The sequence below is a fragment of the Balaenoptera ricei genome, chromosome 16 (genome assembly GCF_028023285.1).
Source record: "Balaenoptera ricei isolate mBalRic1 chromosome 16, mBalRic1.hap2, whole genome shotgun sequence".
NCBI lineage: Eukaryota > Metazoa > Chordata > Mammalia > Artiodactyla > Balaenopteridae > Balaenoptera > Balaenoptera ricei.
This window is the reverse complement of record NC_082654.1, coordinates 15,483,757-15,509,131: the sequence shown is the minus strand read 5'-3', so window position 1 is coordinate 15,509,131 and position 25,375 is coordinate 15,483,757. Positions and strand designations below refer to the sequence as shown.

The 25,375-nt window shown below is 34.8% G+C and overlaps 1 protein-coding gene across 7 annotated transcripts in view; it reads left to right on the top strand.

Annotated features, from left to right (window-relative positions):
• The window catches only part of ATRNL1 (attractin like 1), a 721,245-nt gene that overhangs the window by 61,938 nt on the left and 633,932 nt on the right, over window positions 1–25,375 (top strand). For all 7 annotated transcript variants that reach the window (XR_009497890.1, XR_009497891.1, XM_059899416.1 and 4 more), the window contains exon 8: window positions 1,130–1,385. Coding sequence is in view for 5 of the 7 variants with exons in the window: in XM_059899416.1 (XP_059755399.1) it covers window positions 1,130–1,385 (256 nt within the window). In the remaining 2 variants the exon portion in view is untranslated. The remainder of the gene's footprint in view (window positions 1–1,129; window positions 1,386–25,375) is intronic.

Sequence of the window (25,375 nt, the reverse complement as noted above, 5' to 3'; positions counted from 1 at the left end):
GTGGGCAGGGGAAACCTGGCCATGCTCCCTTTTGATCCTCTGCCCTCCACGTGGTTCCTCAATTTCCCCCTTCCGGCCTGAGTTCCCTTTCCCTCCCCCAGCTGCCCTTCAGGGGCTCCAGTCCTGTCCCACCTCCACTTCTCCCCCTTCACTCCCCCAATGCCCCACGTCCTACCCAGTTGCTGGGGGGTCCTCCCATCCCCTTAGGTGTCCATGGTCCCCCACCGGTGCCTGGTAGGTGCCCTAGTTGTGCGGAGACACGAATTCTGCCTTCTCCTAGTCTGCCATCTTGACTCCGCCCCCTCTAATTGTTTTTTTATTGCTTAGTATTCTCTGTATACAAGTTCATATCATGTACAAATAGAAATATTTTACTCTTCTTTTCCAATCCGCATACCTTTATTCAGTTTTTGCATATTTGCTCTGGCTAAACCCTTGAGTACAATGTTGAATGTAAGTGGCAAAAGCAGGCATCTCTATCTTATTACTGACCTTGGTGAAACATTCAGTCTTTTACCATTAAGTGTATGTAATATCAGCTTTCTGTTTTTCTTAAATGCTCTTTATTAGGTTGAAGAAATTCTTTTCTCTTTCTAGGTTGTTGAAATAGTAATGATTCATATATATCATTCATTTCAATCATATTGAAATTGTATCATTTATAAGTGCTATAAGGTATTTGCTCATAGCCATGAGAAGTGGTAATAAAAATGTACTCCACATAATATACACAAATGTGATCTACCTTTCCGGTGAACAATGATGAAAACAGTGAATGACTGAGACTAGCACAAAGCAGTACAAATAGATGGTAAAATTCAAATTTAACAACTAGGGACTCAACAACTAGGATAATTAAAAACATGGTTAATTGACTACATAACTTTTAAATAAAATACCTTAAAGTAACTTTTTGTAAGTGTGGATTTTCCCCCTTCTTGTAAGTAAAAGAATTAATTATCATTACTCATGTGTTCCCATTTGACTTTTTACAAAGAAGAACTATGTCTTATGCATGTTGTGAGCAATTACTAAAATTTAATGTTTAAATTTAATCTTTATTTTTAATTAATATACCTTGCTAAGATACAAATATCTTTTTATTAACATATGTTTTTTTAATTTACAGGAAAACATCTTTATGTATGGAGGCAGAATTGAAACAAGTGATGGCAATGTCACAGATGAATTATGGGTTTTTAACATACATAGTCAGTCGTGGAGTACAAAAACTCCTACTGTGCTTGGACATGGTCAGCAGTATGCTGTGGAGGGACATTCAGCACATATTATGGAGTTGGATAGTAGAGATGTTGTCATGATCATAATATTTGGATATTCTGCAATATATGGTTATACAAGCAGCATACAGGAATACCATATCTGTGAGTTACTTTGAACATGTAACTATGTACTCTTCTTTATTGGTTGAGAATATTTTATCTATAATAAAATCTTCATATGAATTTAGTCAAAATGGTTAGTTATTTGAAATTAGAATTATAAACCAAGAATTAATACTTTTTACTATAAACTTTTTTATTTTGTGTTAGTGTCCTTTAATATGTAAGTTATCTTCTTAGCCAAATGTGCAGAAATGTTACATACTAGACACATTTTCTAAGAATTGAGAATATGTATTTTAAATATCTGAAATTCCAATAGATGGTGCTATTTCTTTGGATTTTACTTAAGAACCGAAAGCTAAAACTACCCCAGTTTCTCTACTATGCATTCCATGATTTCAGGATTTTTCATTTTTCAAGGTTCTGTTTCTAATCTTATTGCAATATCTCTATGTATGTATTGCTCTTCTAAAGTAAGCTTCCCAAAGACAGTCTTTTGGCTTCTATAAAAGATTATATCTGGTGTGCGAAGGTGACTGGGGCAATCTACATATGACTCTTAAATACTCGAATTTATTTTTCTGGTACTTTATTTCTTTGAATTCTTTATGACATTTTCAAACAGTTGTAAGCTTTTTTTTTTTTTTTTTTAATTTGCCTACAAATGTATATACGCTATGTTTGCTATTTAGATTCAGGAACATACTCCATTTCTGGTTCTGGCCAGGATTATGAACTCAAGTTTTTGGCCCTTTTGTGTATAGACAACTGTATTGAACTATTTAGAGTCCTTGTGTAGTCTTAATGAGAAAACTCATTTGCAGATCACCATTAGCAACAACAAGAGAGTGCTTGTGTGTCAGAGGAAGACTCCCTTCTAAATTCTCCACTGTTTCCCCGTCAGTCCTTTTAAGTGATCTTTTCTTTTTCATATCCCCAGTACAGCTGGGCTGGAATTGGGATATGTATCCTCCTTACTTCTTACTGTCATTTCCACTCTATTTTTACTCCTTCCTCCTTTAAATCACTCAACTTTGAATCTTACATCATCAGACTATACCACCTACTACTTCTCCATCTTACACTCCTCTGTTGCTCCTTTGATCACTGTGCTTAATTCCTGGAAGAATATAGCTTCTGGCTCACTGTCTCTTTCCTACATATATTAGCCAGATATTTTTATGGATATTTTAGGATCCATTTAAATACTTCTGTCCTCTCAATTTTTTGATCTCTCTTACAAAGATCTTGTTTTCCATCCTGTTTGGGTCTTTCTCTTGCATTGCGGTACTCTTGACCTTGTGTACCTGCTACGAATCCCATAATTTCCATTTCAAGTATCTTACTCTTCAAGTGCTGCTGATCTTTCCCGCTTACTCCTGAAGAGTGTCCGGACTCTGGGAATTCTTCAGCCTTACCAGAGCCTTTAGTCGGTTGAGCCTCTGGTCAGTGCTTCACTCTCTCTCACCCTCTCTTGTCCGTACTTCTTATTTACCGAGTTTTAAGTTCATAATCACCGATCTGTCTTACGGTTTTCCAAGATGACTGTTTCATATGTTTTCCTTTTTCTCTTCAAACTTCCAACACTTCACTCTTCATCATTACTCTCTTACTTCTTATTTTACTGAGAAAATAGAAGAAATCTAAAGAATTCTGGTGATAGGAACATTTTAGAGTGTAGTGGTTAATAAATGCTGCATTAAATAAGCCTGTTTACATACATTATTGTCATAACAAACTCATGGTAGCAGTGAAGCAAATGTGGGTGAGTCATTCTCATTTTTCAGATGGGCCCAAGAGTTGTTTAAGCAAGAGTGACAAATTTTCTATGTAAAAAGGTTGTTTTCTTTTTTGATTTTGTTTTTAATTTTTGGTTTTATTATAGTATTCAGGGAATGTTGTAGGTATTATTTCTACTTTTTGTAATTTATTGAGATTTTCTTTGGGGCCCAATTTTCATAAATGTTCTATAGACACTTGAAAAGGAGGTAAATCCTATAATATCAAAGTATAGCATTTGATACATATATATAAAATCTACTTTATTGATTATTCTGTTTAGGTCTTCTCTTCCTTACTTATGATATTTTTTAACTTGATCTATCATGCTCCGAAAGTTAATAAAAGTCTAAAAATGTTAGTTTATTTTTGCCTATTTTTTCTTGTGTATTCTGGAATTTATGCTTTATGGAAGTTGCTATTATAGATATTAATAACTGTTATATCTTTATTGCAAATTGTATCTTTTAATATTATAAAGTGCTTTGTTCAGTGTTTTTTGATCTGATTTCAACGTTGTCTATTATTAGTATTATGGCTCTTGGTTTTTTTTTGGTGGGGAAGTCAGTCTTTTCCCGGTGTACCTTTGCCCATTCCTTTATTGTTAACCATTCAGAATCACTTTGTTTTAAATATATCTCTTGTATACAAGAGAAAGTTGGATTTTGCTTTGTGATCCCTCTGGTTTTTGTACATTTTATATACGTTTTATGTTTTTTTAAAGTTACTTTGTTGTCTTTTTTTGTTTTTAATTATAGCTCTTCTCATGATTAGGGAGGGTGAGGACCATTTTTTGTGGGAACAAGATAGGTAATGTTTGAGATCTGCCATTAGGCTTCTTCCATGTTCCTTGTTTCTTGTCTTCCTTTCTGCATTCTTGCAGCTTTCTCTATCTGATTCTCTTAGTTTCACTGGCTTTTTGCACGTTCGCACCTGATTTGGAGTTGGTGAGTTTTTTTCATTCCTAATTTCTCTGGAAATTTAATTTTCTTTTTCTTTCACTTTTCCTCCCCATGTTTTCCTTATTTTATATGTCTTCCCTGAGGAAAACGGGAAGATTCAGGATTAAACTATTACCATGCTTGTACTTGAACCATAGGTGATGACTTTTTAAGTTTTAAAATGAATACTTTAAGTTGACGGTTAACCAGTACTTTTACTCTTTGATCAACCTCCAATTTACAGGCTACTGTTTCTACTAATTTAATTCATATTGTTTTACTTTGAACACATTTGACGTTATTATAAGTACTTTATGCTAGGAGTCACAATCTTTTCTATAAAGGGACAGATAGTAACTATTTTAGGCTTTGTGGACCATTATGGTCTTTGTCAAAACTAATCAACTCTGCTGTTGTAACATGAAAGGAGCCATAAACATAAACAGATGGGCATGGCTTTGTTCTAGATTTAGCCTTGGGTCTTAGTTTGCCTACCCCTGCTCTAGAGAGAGAGTGTGGACTTCTGGGGGCCTAGCAACGCAGGTCCAAATTAAGTTAAACTTTTGGCATGTGGTTTTTTTTTTTTTGAGTTTGTATGTAAGATGAATTTATGCCCCAAAGTGACATTATGTTTAGTCTATGCCCAAACTCCTTTTTTCCTCTATGTAGAGCCAGAGCTGAAATAGATGTTTTCTGTCTGCCTCTGCAGAACAGATTTTTTTAAAAAAATTTTATTTATTTATTTATTTATGGCTGTGTTGGGTCTTCGTTTCTGTGCGAGGGCTTTCTCTAGTTGCGGCAAGTGGGGGCCACTCTTCATCGCGGTGCGCGGACCTCTCACTATCGCGACCTCTCTTGTTGCGGAGCACAGGCTCCAGACGCGCAGGCTCAGTAATTGTGGCTCACGGGCCTAGTTGCTCCGCGGCATGTGGGATCTTCCCAGACCAGGGCTCGAACCCGTGTCCCCTGCATTGGCAGGCAGATTCTCAACCACTGCGCCACCAGGGAAGCCCAGAACAGATTTTTAAAAGCCTCACTTTTTCATTGATGGTATAACCCTTTAGGGATCCCGACTTTATATAGAAGTTCTTTGATGACATACCTGCATGGGTTTACCTGCAGTATTGGCCATTGAAACAAATCTATAGGCCACCTGATTGGTACATGCCTTCCCTACCCCATCTCCCTACTGGATATAGTTTACAGTTCACGGAATATATTTTACTTTTTTAATATTTCGCTTTATTGAAGGATAGTCTTATTCAGTCCTGAGACATGGTGGTGGTTATACTTTCCACAGATGGTTAGGAAGGCACAACAAATTTATTCTAATCTTCTCTGAATGGTAAATGTTGGTATGGATTGTTAACCAGTTAATTCATTGGTTGGTAGGTTTTCGGTTTTATTTGGAATAATTTGATTACAAAATGTCAAGTGTAGTTTTGGTAAATTTTAAAGTATTTCTACAGAGGGTTTTTTTTTTTTTTTTGCCTTATTCTATAACCAAAATAGTATTTCTAAATAAATTTATCAACAGGGTATTTTTGGTTTGATTTTTGTCCTATTAATTGTATTATTTGTTAGATACCTTTATGAATGTATATAAGGTGGAAATGGGAAGAATACATGATTTATGAGTTTTATAAGAATAGTAGGTGAATTATGAGTAGTTTTAAAATGCTATAAATTATTTAAGTACAAAGTAAAACTCATCAATTTTTCTAAAATGATATCTTAATAATATAAAGTTAATATAAAGTTAACATATTACTCCTAAAGCATTTTGAATTTGTCGCTTATTGTTAAAGTATGTGATGTCAAAAAAATAATCTGTAAGTACTTCCACTTTGGAAAGTACTTATGAAAGAATACAAAACAATAGGTATATCTAAAGATGTTGTCAGAGTAATTAAGTTGTGTATACCATAGACAAGTGCTACTTTAGGGAACGATACTATGTTAAGTAAGGCTGCTCTGAATATAAGTAATGGGATAATTTGTCATCTTAGTTATAAGTGAATGCTTATCTCTGTGGAGAGAGTTAAAATTTTTTCCCTCTGTTCTTAGTGGGAATTACTACACTGTGATGTGAGTTTAGGCTCTTTTTCTAGACTGATTTTAATGGCATCAACTACCCAAATGTAGATTGGATTTACTTTGATTAACCTTACATGTTTAAAGCTTCTAGGAAACTAAGAAAAAAAGTTTGTTTTTTTTTTAATTAAACAAGAGGCTATCACTTTAACCAGCATTGCAGTGAGGGTAACTGAAAAGAAAGCTGAAGTTATAGCATAGTAATTCATGAAAACCATATTTTACTAGATAAAAATTTACTCTGAAGTATACCCTAAGGATATTGATCTCACCATTATGTAGAAATTTTAAAAAGAGACAAAAACTTCCAATTAACATACTCCAAGTGACCACTTACTCAACTTCTAATAATATTGCAGATAATTCTTGGTACTGTGACTCTTCCCTGAGATTTTGATAATAATATGATTTAAAACAAAGGAACCATCTGGTTAACTTATCTTTAATCATTTAATTTGAACACTGTACATTAACATTTGAAAAAAAGTCTAAAATACTGCAGAATATTTTTTAGCTCTTGAAACTGTAGTTAAAAGTCTTAGGCACTGTCATTGCTCTTTATGAATTTTAGAGTATCTGTTGAGCCAAGGAGTACCTCCAAATATTGCGTTGACTTTGTAGCTTATAGGAGCACAGTTTTGGTTCCACTTGGTTCCAGAGATATGCAGTAACTCTTCTCAGCAAATGATGCATCAGGTATTTTTCCTTATCTTTGCAGAACTTATATCTAGCAGGGTGATACAGACAATAAATAATAAACATAATAGGTATGCTTATATATGATGTGTTAGAAGATAGTAATTTTTAGTAAAATAGAGCAAGGGAAGGGGATTAAGAATACTGTGAGGGTGGGAGGTAGTCACAAAATAGGGAGGCCAGAGTAAGCCTCAATGAGACGATGAATTTTGATCAGAGTTGAATGAAGTGAAGGAGTTTGCTATGTGGATATCTGGGAGAAGAGTTCCCAGAAAGTAGGAACAGCTAGTGTAAAGGCAAGAATATGCAGGCATGTTCAAGGAACAGTAAGGAGTCTGGAAATGTTTTGTTAATGTTATTCTCTCCATAGAGAAAGAATAAACATTAACAAATGAAGTTAGAGAAGTAACAAGGAGCAAGATCATCAGATTTCTGCCGAGTGTTTGTATTTTACTTTGGGTGAAATGGAGAGACACTGCAAGATTTTGAGTAGAGCAATGACATAATTTTTAAATGAATCGTTTTGGTTGCTGTGTTGAAAATAAACTCTAGGGAGGAACGAGAACAGAAGCAAGGAGGCCAGTTAGGAAGTTGTTACAGTAATCTGGGCAATGATGGTGGCTTAGAACAGGGTGGTAGTATTGGAGATGATGAGAATCAGTCAATTTGTTTTATATGATTTTAAAGTAGAATAAATAGTATTTGCTGAGGGTTTGGAGGTAGCATCTGAGAAAAAATGAGGAGTCAAGGATGATTCCAGGGTTTTTGTCATGAGCCGCTGGAACAGTGAAGTTGCCATCGACTGACGTGTAGAAGACTCTGAAGCAGGTTTGAGGTGAAGGTGATTCGAAGGTCAGGAGTTCAGTTTGGACATGTTATACATGAGATATCCATTAGACATTAAAGTAAACATGTCAGGTAGGCAGTTGGCTGTATAGATCTGGAGCTCTAGAGAGAGATCTGGGCTGGAGATGTAAATTTGGGACTTCTTGGGATATGGATGGCATTTAAAGCCATGAGATTGGATCAGATCACTAAGGAAATGGGTGTAGATAGAAAGGAGAAAAGGATTGAGCCCAATGATAAGAGGTAGGGGGGAAGAAGGAAATAAGCAAGGAAGAGTACAGTGAACTAGAAGCTAAGTGATGAAAGATTATTAAACAGAAGAGTAATCAACTGTGCCAAGTGCTGCTCTGCTGATGGGTCGAGTAAAATAATTACTAACAATTGACCGTTAAGTTTAGTACTGTGTAGATCTTTGGTGATCTTGACAAGGACAGTTTTTTTTTTTTTATAAATTTATTTATTTTATTTTATTTATCTTTGGCTGCGTTGGGTCTTTATTGCCGCACACGGGCTTTCTCTAGTTGCGGCGAGCGGGGGCTACTCTTCGTTGCGGTGCGCGGGCTTCTCATCGCGGTGGTTTCTCTTGTTGGGGAGCACGGGCTCTAGGTGCGCGGGCTTCAGTAGTTGTGGCACACGGGCTCAGTAGTTGTGGCTCACAGGCTCTAGAGCGCAGGCTCAGTAGTTGTGGTGCACGGGCTTAGTTGCTCCGTGGCGTGTGGGCTCTTCCCGGACCAGGGATCGAACCCGTGTCCACTGCATTGGCAGGCGGATTCTTAACCACTGCACCACCAGGGAAGTCCCAACAAGAACAGTTTTTGTGTAGTGTTGGGGTTAAAAGCCTGACTGGATTTAAGAGGGAGTTAGAGGAGTGGAATCTGGCACAATGGGCAAAGTCAGTTCTTTCAAGGAAATTTGCTTGTGAAGGGGAGCAAAGAAGTTAGTGGCAGGAAATATAGGATGTTTTTGAACCTGGGTTTTCACAGACGCAGACCATGAAACAAGGATTCAAGTGAATCTCACTTGGAAAATGCAGGTAACAGTCTTAGGGGAGATGAGAAGTAATGCAGGCGTGAGAAGGCAGCCATTAAAGTGTCTGTTAATAAAGCATTTACCACAGTGGTGATGGAACTTAATTACCCAGGCATTAAATCAACACATAGTATTTGAGTCCTGTGGGCTGTCTCTCCAAAGTCAATCCATTCTTTAGCTGAAGATTTGTTTCCTTGAGTGTGGCTTGATTTATATGAAAATGTGTGTAGATGTATAACAACAGAATACTAGAGAAAATAGCTTCTGTGGAGCACACGTAAATAGATCTGGCAGAGAAATTTATTATCAGGCACCCTAGAGTACAACTTCTAAAAGTGTATGGTTATTAAGTGGTCGGGAGTGACAGTAACCTGTAAGCTTCATGGAAAAAATTATTGGAAATGATCAGGAAAATTATCAGGGGAATGTATAATGAGGAGATAAGCTTGCAGTAAAGGCTCTATAAACTTGTTTAAGTAACAAAGTGGAGGTGGCCTTTATAATTGTGTAATGATGAAAGACTCTGGGTGTTCCACAGCTATACTTTCTGCCTTTTTCATTTTCTGGAAGTGGTTTAATTATCCTCTAAATTCCTGTATCTCTTTGTTTATAAATGAATATGACACATATACTGCTTTTTATAGGTATTGTTTTTGTACTTGCATTTTTTTCCCAAGAAGTTAAGTTTAGAGAGGAATCCTGCTGTATACCTCTTTGTATGTCTACTTCTAGTAAAGTGCCATGTATTAAGTGCTTGATAAATATTTGTTGGTGAATGAATAGGGTTTTCAGCAGTATTCTTTAAAAGTGAATCTATGTATTTCCTGAATGTTTTAAAAGTATATTAGCCAAATTATTTAAATTGTGTACTGTGCATATTATTCTTTTTCTAGTGGTGATGTGATTCATATGGTACTGTGTTTGATATTCTTCATTTGTCTCTCCAGATCTACCCTTCACCATTCCATTCTGCTCCCATGCCCTCCAGCTTTCAGTTGGGATCAGCTGGTAGGAGGCACCATCAGTAGATCAGAAGGTGGGAGATGAGTGAGGTTAAGGTATTTTATTCCTCCAACTCCCTCCCTGCTGGATCTTCTTGGGTTAATTGGGTTGTCCTACTGAAGGCTTAACTTTCTGGTGTTCTTCCCCATACAGCTACTCTCTAGAGTTCTAGAAAACAGTCCCTCCTCTTGCTTATTTCATGACGCAGGATAGTAAAGGCTTTCTGCTCTGATAGTCCCAGGATATTACCCTAGCCATACTTTTGTAAACAGTCTTTTTATTAGACTCTTTACAATTACTCATTTTGAGCATGTCTGATTGCACCTACTATTAGTTCTTGGAGATTCAAATATAACTTTTAACCTAAATGGTCCTTCATGCGTACTTAGGTATTAGGATCCTGGAGGTTGGGAGAAAGAGGTGTTTTGTGAGAGGACTTCACACTTGTTTTTGGGTTTTTTTTTAATAAATAAGGTCTAAACTTTATTTAATTAATTTATTTATTTTTGGCCTCCCCGTGTGGCATGTGGGATATTAGTTTGCTGACCAGGGAACTGGAATTTAAATAATTAGCACTCTTATTTGTCTATGTATTGCTTTCTAATTATTATTATTATTATTATTATTTTTTTTTTTTTTTTTTTATAAATTTATTTATTTATTTTTGGCTGTGTTGGGTCTTCGTTTCTGTGCAAGGGCTTTCTCCAGTTGCGGCGAGCGGGGGCCACCCTTCATCGCGGTGCGCGGGCCTCTCACTATCGCGGCCTCTCTTGTTGCGGAGCACAGGCTCCAGACGCGCAGGCTCAGTAGCTGTGGCTCACGGGCCTAGTTGCTCCGCGGCATGTGGGATCTTCCCGGACCGGGGCACGAACCCGTGTCCCCTGCATTGGCAGGCGGATTCCTTACCACTGCGCCACCAGGGAAGCCCTATTATTATTATTTTTAATTAATTAATTTATATTTATTTTTGGCTGTGTTGGGTCTTCGTTTCTGTGCGAGGGCCTTCTCTAGTTGCGGCAAGCGGGGGCCACTCTTCATCGCGGTGCGCGGGCCTCCCACCATCGCGGCCTTTCTTGTTGTGGAGCACAGGCTCCAGACGCACAGGCTCAGTAGCTGTGGCTCACGGGCCTAGCCGCTCCGCGGCATGTGGGATCCTCCCAGACCAGGGCCCGAACCCATGCGCCCTGCATTAGCAGGCAGATTCTCAACCACTGCGCCACCAGGGAAGCCCTCTGCTTTCTAATTATTAAAGAAAAACCATTTGTTGATTATTCTTAAGTTTTTTTTAATAATTATGTTTACTCTAACTCAGCTTTATTTGGTTATTATGTCATCAATATAGAACTAATCATGTCTTACTAGCAAAGTCACCCCCAAAAGTATATCTGATGAGAGAATATTTATCTTAAAAAGATAACCATTTGTTGTGTTCCTTGAAGTTTTCTCTTTATAATAATTCATGTTCATAAAAAATTTTATTTAAAAAAAAAGTTTTCTGCCTCTCCATTAGTCTGAAATCCAGAATTTCTTATTATGTATTTTTTTTTTAAAGATAGCTTTATCACCTATACATGTATGCTTATATGGCATATTGTTTTGTTTACTTGTTCTTGAATTTTATGAGGAGGAAATAATATTTTATGCAGTTTTCTGAGGCTTTCATTTATTTCCTTCATCACTATATAACCAAGATTAATTCATGTTGTTATGTATTCCTACAGTTAACTTTTTTGCATTACTGTATTTCATTGTCTGACTCTACCATAATTTGCCTATCCATTCTCCTGTTTATGAGCTTCTGAGTTGGATACCTGGTAAAATTCACCCACAGCAGTAATTTTGAGACATCTTGATAAAAATACTATATTTTAAAAGATAAAGAAAAAAAATTCCTAGGCTCTTCAGGCAGAAAGATGAAATATCTTACAAGGGCAAGAGATTATATCAGATTTCTCAAAAGCAACCTACAACTCATGGCAACTATGGAGCAAATTTTTCAGGAAACTCAAGGAAAGAAAATACAGGCTAAGGGTTTTTATTTCTTGGCAAACAGTCCTTCATGTGTCAAGGCTATAGAAAAAATAGTTTGAACATGGCAAAACTCAGATAACTCTGTACATATGTGCCCTATTTCTTTTACAGTAGAAATGTGCAGACTTTTTTTGTAAAGATCTAGATAGTAAATATAATTTAGGCTTTGTAGGCCATACAGTGTGTGTTGTCACCACTCAAAATCTGTCATTGAAGCTGTCCACAAGCAGCTGTAAAAAATGCATGAATGAATGAGTGGGCCTTGCTCCAATAAAACTCGATTTACAGAAACACTTGGTGAGCCGGATTTGGCCTGTGGGCTGCAATTTACCAACATCTGTCCTAGAGAATAAGCTCCACCTAATGAAGAGGTGAATGGGAACACTTCAGGTAAAAGACTGATCGAGAACATTTCATGTATTGAATTTCAGAGCTAAGACTGAAACAAGGGTGGTGGGGATGTCAGTAGATAACTGGTATGCAAATGTTTTATGTTCTGTCCAAGTAGAAATAATGCAACTAAAAATGGGAAGAGAAGGAAGAGAGAAAGAGGAAAGCAGAAAAAGCACATGGATTGTTGCATAGATAATAGGTAGGAATCAAAGGATGCCATTTAATTCTTGGCATACCTAAGGGTCTGTTGGACCCAGTTTTAGTTTTTTAGTTTCTTTTTTGAGCAGGCCTAACTATCTATGAAGACTGTTGTTTCATAAATTTCATTCTTTCTTAGAAGTCTTCCAAAGAACAAAGAGAACATTTACTTATTTAAAACATACGGAATAAAATATTCTATATGTAATTACCAAGATGGATCTGTTGGACCCTTTTACAAGTCTAAGATACATGGTGGGATCTTCGTGTTCTTTTTTTTTTTTTTTTTTTAAATTTTTTTTAAACTTATTTATTATTTATTATTTATTTTTGGCTGTGTTGGGTCTTCGTTTCTGTGCGAGGGCTTTCTCTAGTTGTGGCAAGCGGGGGCCACTCTTCATCGCGGTGCGCGGGCCTCTCACTATCGCGGCCTCTCCTGTTGTGGAGCACAGGCTCCAGACGCGCAGGCTCAGTAGTTGTGGCTCACAGGCCTAGTTGCTCCGTGGCATGTGGGATCTTCCCAGACCAGGGCTCGAACCCGTGTCCCCTGCATTGGCAGGCAGATTCTCAACCACTGCGCCACCAGGGAAGCCCTTCGTGTTCTTATTTTTCCTATATTTTGAAATATTTTGTTATTTTATCATTCTAGGAAGTCATTGCACATCAGTTGTTCCCAACTATGCTAAAATATTAAATTACTAAGAAAATAAGCTGTTTAGAACGATGATGCCACAGTGAAATATATTGTCTATATTGTCATCTTTCAGTTTTCTTATTGCAGTGCCCAAATTATTTTATCAAGTTTAAAGAAGGCATAAGAGAAGACTGGAGGCATCATCACAGTAGCCCGTTTTTAGCTTTTATTGAACACAATTGAGAATTAAAAATTTTTCATTTATTCCTATAATGATGATAGTGGAATTGATCATTTACATTAAATCTCAGATTATGACTCTTCATAAGATGATATCCTAAATAATTTTTTCAAGCCCAAGAATCAATGAGTGAACAATATATTTTTATCTTTTAGTTTATTTATGCCCCAACATTTATTTGACACAAAGAGGTTTGCTATGTTTAAATTCTTACTGAAATTTGCAAAACATAGTTTTTCACTATCGTCTTAGTCTTCTATAAATTATTTATAACATGACTTGATAACATAAAACAAATAAAAGGAACAATTGAACCAAGATAGTGAATGTTGATTACTATTGTTCCTGGTATACCTAGGACTAAAACTGACATATAGATGTTAAAAATTAAGTAGGAAAGAAGAGAATTAAGGGCACTATGAAAGGTATAAACATCAAGGAAACCACTAGAACAAAAATATAAACTTTCTTAAATACCAAAAAGAAAAAAGAAAACATCAAATAGAAAAAAAAAAACCTCAGAAAAATATCCTAATTCACACAGTAATTATAAAATAATATGACAGAGTTGAGATCCAACATATATATTGTCAATAAACATGAATGAGATTAAGTTGCCTGTTTAAAGAAAACATTTTCAAATTGGTGCATAAAGCAAAATCCAACTCTGTGTTGCAAATAGAAGACACATCTGAAACACACTGATTCAGAAAGGCTAAAATGAAGGGATGAAGGAAGATTTACTAGGAAGATAGACACAATGAGAAAGCAGGTGTTGTGATCCTTATGCCAGAGAAAGTAGAATTCAGGCCACCAAGACATTATATGAGATAAGAACACCTTATAATATTAAAAAAACCCACAATTCACCATAAAGATATAATATGTAATAGAAGAATATCAATGCACCAAATAGCCCAGCAACCACCTATATAAAACTGAAATTATAGCTGATGCAAAGAGAAGTAGATAGCATCACTGTCAGTAGAAAATAGGTCAAGCATTGCTCTCAGTACTTGACAGGACAAAAGAATATATATATATCAAACAATACAGCCTGATTGTAGACAATGTTATCTTCTCAAGTGCACACAGAAAACTCACAAAAAGTAAGTTGATCATATGTTAGGGTAAAAAGAAAACATCAGTAGTTTCCAGAAGGTGGAAATATTAAAATCAAATACCTGAATATTAAATAAAGCTTTTCTGTTGGGTGAAAAGGGAAGTAAATACTAGCTTAAATTACAAAATTGCCAAAAAATAATAACACCTATAAGTAAAAACACCTATAAGAATCTATGAAATACTTTTAAAGCAGTTATCAGAGGAATATTTTTAGCATTAAACAACTATATTAATATGATGAAACTAAATGAACCACATCCCCAACTCAAAAAGCAAGAAAAAGAACAAAAAAAGTGCCAGAAAGGAAATAATAAAAATAAAAGCTTAAATTAATGTAAGAACAGAAAAAACAATAGATCAATTTATAGCTTACAACTTTTTAAAAAAATAATAAACAAAATAGATAAGCCACTAGCTCATTTAATCAAGAAGCAAGGGAGAAACCACAAATATACAAAATAAGAAATGACAACGAGGAAATAATATTGATAGGAAATTAAAAAAAAATACGAGACTGCTTTGTATATCTATGCAAATAAATTTGAAAATTTTGAAGAAATGGATGATTTCTTAGAAAATAACAGTTTCCCAAAATTGAACCCAGTAGAGATAGAAAGTTTATATAGAGAAATTTCCATAGGAAAAAATAAAGAAAGCACCAAGCTTAGGTGATATTACAGGATAATTTTAGCAAAGTTAGTAACAAGATAGTCCCAATTCTCTTAAACTGTTTTAGAGAATAAAAAGGGAAGGAAAACTCACAAATTTCTTTTAGAAAGCAAGTATAACATTGCCACTTAAACCTCATACATTTAGCACAGAAAAAATTACATGTAAACGTGTAAGAATAGCTAGGAAAAGATTACAAAGGAAGAGCTATGAGGGGACTTGTCCTACTAGCTTTAAAGCATACTGCAAAGTCTCCATAATTAGAACAGTGTGACAGTGTGATAATGTGGCATGCATGTACAGAAGGACAATAGTATAGAATAAAAGTCCAGAAACATAGTCAACTAGATAAGGAAGTCTATGATGGGCAGAGTATAGAACAGGTGGCTTCTCTCTGCTCTGTGATATCTGGGACCTCATCTGGGTAGACCTGAACAGATGGGGTGACTTGAATGTGGCGGGGGGCTGGAATCATCTGCAGGCTTTTCACTCATATATATTGTATCTCAATTGTGATGGCTGAAGGCTAATCTCAACTGGGACAGTTTTTAGGTAACTTACACGGTCTGCATGCAGTTTGGACTTCTCAGCACGCCAGCTGAGTTTTAAAAGTGTGTCCTAAGAAGGAACCTCAGAAGAACAAGCATTCCACAAAAACCAGGCAGAAGCTGCACAGCTTTTACGACCTAGCCTTAGAAATCACACAGCACACGTCTGTACTCTCTTGATTGAAGCAGTCACAAACCCTTTGATTCAAAGGGAGGGTTCATCGATCCCACTTATCAGTGGTAAGAGTTTAAGAGAATTTGGGCTATGTTTTAAAGCTGTTTACGTATCTAACAGAAATACGTATCAGTTCCATTCCAAGGAATTTATCCTGCAGATAACATCTCCAGAAACACAAAAATACGTGTTTTTTTTTTGTATGCACAAGGTTATTTATTGTAACATTATTTGGAAACTACTTCAATGCTAAATGTAAGAGAGTGGTGGATAAACTCTGGTACACCCACATTAGTGGTCATGCATTTGTAGAAAATAATGATGAACTGTGAAATTAAATGGAGTGATTTACAGGATATGTTGTGATCAAGTATATTGTATATTATAATGTACTACTTTTTGTACATTAGCGAAGTAAGGGAAATTAGAAAATATACTTATGCCTGCTTATATGAGCAAAAAACATCAGAAGGATGAACCAGACAGCAGTGATGTTGATTACTTACAAGGGGCAGTGGAGAATGGTGTGGAAAGGATAGGAAATGGAAAATGAAAATGTTTCCCTGAGTTTGTATTTTTTAAGAATAGTTTGGACTTTCAGAAGCGTATTGCCTTTAGAAACATATGTTATCTATATATAAAAATTAAATCAACAAGGAAAGGAAGAAAAGAAAGCTCTAGAGTAATGCAAACTGAAACTAATGAACCCAACTGTGTTTCAAATGAACAATAGTCATGCTGAAAGGGGGAGAAAAGAACTAATCCAAGTGAGTTTTTAACATGGTGTTTGCCTTTAGTGTATGTGTGGTTGTGGGGAAGAACTGCCAACAAGTCTTTTAGGTTTGTATTTTGAAGGTTTTGGTGAAACAATTCTGAAATTACTTTAGATGTATGGTTAGACTGAAGGAATGAGTAATGTGTTGATATTGTTGGGAACTAGAGTTCCCAATGTGGAAGACAGGAGATACAAATATGAAATGGAGAAGGCCAGGGAGAGTCCTGCCTGGATGGATTGGAATTGGAGGTATCAGCATGAGCTTATGATTAGAAGGTAGATGGTTACAGATACTTGTTGATTCTTCAGAAAGGGTCTAGGAGCGAAGATACTGCAGTAGTAGTGAACCTGTTGATTCCACATATTCCCAGATATAGTTTTTAATAAAATTCCTATGAAAAGAAACAGGGCTCCTTGGAGAAATGGCTGATTTTAGGGCTGTGGTAGGGAAAAATAAAGATGAGCCTGGTACATCTTGTTAAATATGGAAGTGCTCAAGAAAATTCTGGGTTATGTCAGAAGAACTTAAGGGTCAGCTTGAAGGGGGTTCCATTGTACAGTCTGGGATAATATGAGCATCAGAATAGGAAAGTAATAAACTACAAACCACTGGAAAAATAGGAATCCATGAGCTTACACAAACTGATAGGCACAAATAGAGGAGAAGAAGCCTCTTTCCTACACAGAATGCTGACTGGCATTGCTGGAGTTGAAAAATCATCATTTTGCAACAATCATAGTAAAAATTGATCTAGAAAAGAATCAACAATGGATGCTAAATCTAAGGGGTTGGGAATGAACTTTTGATGAGATGTGCATGATATTTAAGTGTCTTTCCCATGGATTGTTTATAGGGTTCAGGGGAAAAATAGTAACTATGTAGTGTAAAAATCGGTTAGAACCTTGTCCAGGTGATCAAAATTAACATTACAAACCACGGGAAACTGGACATTCTGTGCCGGATATGGCACCTGCTAAAGGAAACATCACTTAGAGCAGAGTTCTGTAAACTTTTTCTGTAAAGACTTACACAGTAAATATTTTAGGCTTTGTAGATCATACAGTCTCTGATTTACTCAATTCTTCCATTGAAGTTTGAAAGCAAGCCATGGATGATATGTAAATGAATGAACATGCCAGTGTGCCAGTACGTCTTTGTTTACGAAAATGAGTGGCTGACTAGATCTGGCCCAAGAAGCATAGGTTACTGACCTCTGGCTTACAGTATTCTGACTGGGAATGTATACCTGAATCTAATCATGAAGCATATCATATAAACTTCAAATGAGGAACATTTTATTTAATAAGGGGGTGAGCTATATTCTTCAAGAATGTCAATGTCATGAGAGAGGAAGAAAGGCTGAAAAATTGTTCCAGATTAAAGAAGGCTAGAGAAATCTGACAGCTGAATGTGGTAAGTGATATAAGACTGGATTCAACACTGGACACATTTCAATTCACAAAATGAAATACATATGTGTATTAAACAGTGTGTAAATGTTAAACTTCTTGACGTGGATAACTGTAATATTGTTTTGTAAAAACAAAGTCCTTGTTCTTAAGATATACACCAAAATACTTAGGGGTAATAGGAATGATCATTTCTATTGTGTGTTTGTGTGTGTGGTGTGTTCACACGTGCATGTATACGTGTGAAAGAAAGAGAGATGGAGAGAGGGGAAATAAACTAATGATAAAACAAACGGGACAGAATGTTAACAATTAGTGAATCAGAGTAATGGGTATATGGGAATCCTTTGACTGTTCTTGCAACCTGTTTGTATCTCTGAAATTATACCTAAAAATGCTAAAATAGATTAGAGGAAAGAGATGTATGTTTTCTCTTATTTGGTTATATAGGATATATATTTCAATAAGAATTCTTGTGAACTTAAGCTGGCAGTAAAGGAAATGTCAGTTTGTCTTTTTTGCTATACTTAGAATTATAGAATTTTTAGGGAATCTATAAATCTCAGAGGGGAATTTATGTGCATGGTTTTACTAACTTGGACCATAAAGCTCTTCTGGGTTAGTCCTGAGGGAAATTTGTTTCACTTTAGGTTAGCAATACCTCATAAACTTTCTAAGAATCTCAATGTGAATCTCAATGTTAGTATAATATTAATGTTTCACTGTACTATTTTTCATGCCTTTAGGATTTGGGAGGTATAGTTGGGAAGCCATTATTAATGTCATTTTATGTTAACTTTTTTCTTTTGATTTAAAAACCATTAGATATTGTATTTTTAGGAAGGTAATTTTTTTCTCTGTTAAGTGTAGTGATACTATATGGCTTTCTCTTCTCTTCAGTTCTTAACATCACATGTTTTTTCAAAATTCTGTGGTGAATTTCAAGTGTAAATTGGACATTGCTTTCAACCCACTGGTTATCTGGAAATATAGATTTACAGAACACAATGTTAGGTGGTGGGAATTAGGAATTTTTAATACATGAAATCTCTCCTTTAAAAATAATCATAGGAATCAGAACACAAACTTTAACTGTGCTTAAATTAGGTTTGGCATTTGTGGTGTAGTTTCATTTGTGAAGAACTTTCAGAACTAATTAGGTAAAGTGAAACAGTTGCAAAGTAATAAGTACAATATTTTAATAAATTGCTGGGTTTGTGTGACAGAGGCCACTGTTAATATGGTATACATTTTTATATTTACTAAATGTTTCCAAAAATACCACAATAAAAATACTTTAGTTTTGGTAAGTGGAATTAAACCATTTGCTTTTAAAACTTTATAAGCTATGTAAATATTATACATATATTTGAAAATATGCATTGGTTATATTGAAAAATTTTAGTAGATGTGCATTCAGGATTCAGAAAATTCTGGTTTTCGGTCTGTGCTTAACATTCTTTCATTGATGGAAGTATCAGTCCCTTAAAAGGCAGCCATCCGATTATTTTACATATTTAAAAATTTTATTTATGTTTAGAAGAAATATGCATTTCTTGTAATTTGCACTTGGTTTTTCATGACTATATAGAACTGTACATGTGCAATTTAATCACTCTTCCACATATTGGCCCTAAAATATTTTGAGATATCTTATTTTCAGCTTATCTTCCATTCTTTAGATAAGCATCTTAGTTCCTTCAGTCTTCACATAACAAGCTTTCCACTCACATCTTTTTAACAAGATGTTAATGATTTACCTTAACACAGATGTTAATGATTTAAAGAATATTTTCTAATAATAACAACAGGCCTTACTCTGTGCTATGTGGTGGTGTAAGCATTTCACAAGTATTAACTCATTTAGGCCTCAGCGTGAACATGCAAATTTGTGCTCTTTTTACCCCATTTTACAGATAAGGGAACTGAGGCACAGATGTCTCACATAACTGGCCAGTGATCACACAGCTAGTAAACGGCAAGATCAGGATTATGTAAATATAAAATACACATTATCTTAGTTGACCCTTAGTCATCTTTATCACACTCCTATCACAGGACAGACTGTACTGTGATGATCTATTCAAACTTATCAGAGCCTAACAGAGCAGGATGTGTTACCTAATGTGAAACCATTGCTTTCCCTTGTTCTGGGCATCTTTTATTAATATTTTTATTGCAACCTAAACTTATATTTTATACTAATATTATTATTTTGACTTATAGTTAGCTTACAGACAACAAAACTTCTTACTTAGTTCATTGGTTTTTGTTCTTTATATAACTGCTGGGTAGTAAGGTATACTTTATCCTGTACTTGTCAATTTAATGTTGTAATCTCAGTGAAGGGCTTGACATATATTGTTAAAATAGTTTCAGCTCATCATTACTTTTGATTCATAATTCTGGTATCTAAAGATTTAATTAACTCCTCCTTTTATTAAGTCAGTGGTTGTTTAATAAGTACAACTTCTATGCCTTCGTCCTAGGAATTGACAAAAAATGTTGAAGAGCAAACTACTGGCAATAAAAAAAATAAGGATGGGAATGTATAGGTTAAAAGAGATTCAATAGACAAATCAGGCAACTTCAATGTGTGGATCTCATTTAGATCCTGATTCCAACAAACTTCCAAAAAAAAAAGAAGCTTATAAGATAGTTAGAAATCTGAACACTAATTGGATACTTGCTGATATTAAAAATTATTAACTTTTTTTTTGGAGAATCACAATGCAAACCTCTAGGGGTTTTGGAGTAAAGCCATAATCTCTTCTACAGATAACTTTTTGAGAAACAGTTTCTGTTTTGCTAGCCAGTATAATTCTTCCCACTGTCTGGAAGACTTTCAGTTGTTACTGCTTTTCCTAGAAATGCTTGGTGTAAGTCATCTGGAGTTCTCTTTGTGGCAAGATTTTAAAATCACAGATTCAATTTATCTGATAGTTCTAAGACTACTCAAGTTTTTTCTCTCTTGTCAGATTTGGTAACTTGGTTTTATTTTCAGAATTTGTTCATTTTATCTAAATTTTCCAATGTATTGATCTAAAGTTCTTCATAATGTGCTTTTAGTGAAGTTTAAAATATTTTATAGCCCTATCCCCTTTTATATTCCTAATATTGGCTGCCTGGGTCTTCTTACTTTTTGTCTTGATCAGATTCTCCACAAGATTGTAAATCTTAATACTTTTCAAAGTACCAACTTTTGGGGTTATTGATTTTCTTAATATATTCATTTGTCTATTTTATTAATTCTTATTTTTATTATGACCTCATTTTAATATATTTTGATTTGTTATGCTTTTTTCCTTTTTATATTGATGCTTAATTCATTATCTTTCAGGTTTTCTTCATTGAATTTTTAAAAATATATACATTTAAAGCTGTAACATAAACAATGTAAACATGGCTATAGTTGTATCCTACATGATTTGGTATGTAGTATTTTAATTGTTATTTAGCTCAAAATGTGTTTAAGATTCCATATTAATTTCTTCTTTCACTAATGGGTTATTTAGAAGTGCAGTTTAAAATGTTCAAACATGGGGTTTTCTAGTTATTTATTTTTTATTATTAATATCTAGGTTATTGTATTATGGTCACAGAACATATCCTATAGGCTTCCTCCCTCAAAATTATTAGGAAATATTTCAAAAATACTTAAAGGTTGAAAGAATTGTGCAGTGAATTCTCATAGACATACTACTTACCTTCTACAATTAATCTTTTGCTTTTTCACTTACCAGTGTATGTATCTATTTCTCTATCCATCTATCTATTTTTTTGGTATATTTTAAAGACTGTTGCAAACATTAGTACACTTGACTTCTAAACATAATAGCATGCCTGTTGTTAACTAGAGTTCTGTACTCATGTTTTTAATGTAAAAGTTACATACAGTGGAATGCACAAATTTTGTGTACAATTCAATGAGTTTTGACAGAACATACATCTGTAACCCAAATTCATATCAAGTTACAGGACACTGACCATTACTTGAGAAAGTTCTCTCCTGATCCTTCCCAGTTGATACCTGCCCTGCTTCCTGATTTTTTTCATCATCAAATGGTTTTGCCTGTTTTGGAATTTCATGTAAAGGGAATCACACATCATGCACCCTTTTTAAAATAAGGCTTCTTTCACTCACCATGATGCTTTTTAAATTTATACATGTTGTGTTTATTAGTAATTTGTTCCTTTTTGTTGAGTGCTTTTTCAGTGTATGAATACATTGCAGTTTCTTTGTTCATTTTCTCATTGATGAACACCTGGGCTGTTTCCAGTTTTGGACTGTTATGAATAAAATTTCAGTGAACATTCTTGTACAAGTCAACTAGTAGACATGTTTTTATTTCTCTTGTCTAAATACCTAAGGATGTTGGTTGGGTCAGGAGGAAGATATATCTTTAATTTTTTAAGAAAGTGCCAGACCTTTTTTCCAAAGTGACCTAATACATTTGTTTATTAAGTTTAGTTAATTACTTGTGTTGTTCAAATCTTTTAGATCTTTACTGATATTTTGACTGTTCTGTCAATTGCTGGAAAGGGTACATTAAGTTTTCCATGATGATGTTGATTTTGTAAATTTTTCCTTATAATTTTTTCAATTTTTGCTTTATATATTTTGAAGCTTTATTACTCTCTTGGAATATTGGTCTTTTAAAATTCATATGTAGTGATCTTTACCTTTAGTAATCTTTTTGCTGCTTTTCCCATAAAGACTACTATTGTATTCTGATATATTGTGGTCATCCCGCAGAAGGGAATCCCCAATATTTGCTTTGGATGTTGAGGCTGATGGTGCCAAGAGAGTATGAAACACGAATACCAAGAAAGTATGAAAGACTTATTATTCACAAAATGAGGCTTTCTGACGTGTGCAGGGCAGGCTCCCAAGCAGGTTTGAAAATGGCTTGAGAGAGCAGGGAAAGGAGATTGGCTTGGTTACGTAATTTTACAGTGTGGGTAAAGTAAGGGAAACATTCATGCAAGCTGGGTCTTGCTTGGCTTAAGTTTCCCCTTGACACCATAGTGGGGAGTAATAAAACAGTTGGTGCTTTATTTATAGTGATCCCAAGGTATCCTTGTCAGTCTATTTCACAAATCACTTAACAATTAACTTAATAAAAATCTTTTCTCCTGTATTACGTACTTCCAGTGATCAGTCATTCACATGAATAATGATATTGTCTTGGAATAATGTGTTAGCAGGGAAGGTGGTGAGGAGTTGTTGGATTCTAGATTTGTTTTGAAAGTGGTGACAACAGGAATCACTGAGAGATCATGTAAAATGTGAGGAAAAGGAGTCAAGGATAGCTCTAAGATGTTTGGTTGAGCAACTAGAAGAATGGAGATGCCATATACTAAGTGAGGGAGGCTGAGAAAGGCAGATTTACTTGTCCCGGCACATATGTGTGTGTGTATAAAAACTTCAGAGTACAACTTGATAAGCTTTAACAAATCGATATAGTTGTTTAAGTGCTACCTCAATTAAGATATAGAACATTTCTATTACTCCAGAAAGTTTACTCGTGACCCTGTGCAGTCAATCTCTCATGATCGTCTAGCTCCAGGTAACCACTGATCCTTCTGTCAATATAGTTTTGCCTCATTTCAAATTTCATATAAATGAAATCATGTGGTATGTGGTCTCATTGTATTGGCATAATAATTTTGAGGTTCATCTAAATTTTTGCTTGTGTCAGTAGTTGGCTTCTTTTTAATCTTTTTAATCTTGAATGGTATTTCATTGTATGGATAAGATATAATTTGTTTATGTGTTCACTAGTTAGTGGACATTTGGGTCCAGTTTTTAGGTCTTTTGAATAAAAGCTGTTGTGAATATTTGCATACAAGTCTTTGTTTAGGCATATGTTTTCCGTTCTCTTGTGTAAGTGCTGAAGAATGGGATTGCTGGGTTATTTGCAGTTATGACCCAGTGTTTCCTCGCATTTCCTGTGTCATGAGAACAATAGCAAATGATAATAAGAAACGTGTAGAAAAAGACATGATTTACAACATAATCAAATTGCTTAACACCAGTGACTTTTTCTCATTTTTCTCATTATCAACTGCTCTTTTTAATTACTCAAGTAATAAATAACAATTACATAAAAGTCTGCAAATTCAAATAAGCAAAAAAAGAATTACAGTTTTCAATAGCTATGATAAGTATAGAAGAAAGGCAATGACTATGTACATTTTTAAAATTGAGCCCCTGCAGTAAATTCACTCATTAATTATAATTTTAAAAAATAATGAATGATAATATTTATAAGGTGTAGCAGTAAATGGATGGAGCTTCTCACTTGAAAGTGACCAGCCTGGGTGCTTAAGGCCTGAAATTTTTTTAAGAAATAAATATACAATTGTTCTTTGGTTGAAAGAGTTTCCTTTCCCCATTGAATTACCTTGGTACATGTGTTGAAGAGTCAACTGACCATTTATGTATGAGTCGACCTTTGGTCCATTAATGTATATTATGTTTAATACCACACTCTATTGATTACTGTAGCTTTGTAAATCAGGCAGTGCCAGTCCTCCATCATTTGTTTTTGTTTGTTTTGTTTTCAAAAGTTTTGGGCTCTTCTAGGTCCTTCACATTGCCATGTAAAATTTAGAATCAGCTTGTCAGTTTATTAAGAAAAAGCATGTAGGGATTTTAATTGGGGTTGCATTACATCTATAAAGGGGAAAATTGAGCCTTTAACAATATTGAGTCTTCTAACACATGGGCATGGTATATTTCAGCATTTGGCACCCTACAACTTTGCTGAACACACTTACTATTCCTTGTAGCTTTTTGGTAGATTCTTTCTTATTTTCTATATAGATGATCATGTGTTATGCTCATGCTAATAAACATTCTTCTTCCTTTTCAATCTATATACCTTTTATTATTATACTGCTAGGATCTCTGGTACAATATTGAGTAGAGGTAGTGAGAGCAGACATTCCTGTCTTTTTTTCATATTTTAGGAGGGAAAGCTCCAGTCTTTTAATTACTGTAGTATTACATTAGCGGTATGTTTTTTTAATGCCTTTTATCAGGTGAAGGAAATTCGCTTTTATTCCTAGCTTGCTGAGGATTCTTCATGAATAATGTTAAATTTTGTCAAATAATTTTCTGCATCTATTGAGAAGATCATTTGTTCTTTTATTTTCTTTGATTTCTTAATATGGTGAATGACATTGACTTTCAGATGTTAAGCCACTATTGCATTCTTGGATAAATCCCACTTGGCCATAATGTATTACCCTTTTCATATACTGCTAGAATTGATTTGCAAAAATTTTGTTAAGGATTTTTATGTTTATGCTCATAAGAGATACTGGACTATAGTTTACTTTTCTTGTAATGTCTTTGTCTGCTTTTACAGGCTGTAATGGTAAAATGATTTGGGGAGTGGTAAAATGGGGAGTGATAAAATTTGGGGAGTGTTTCTA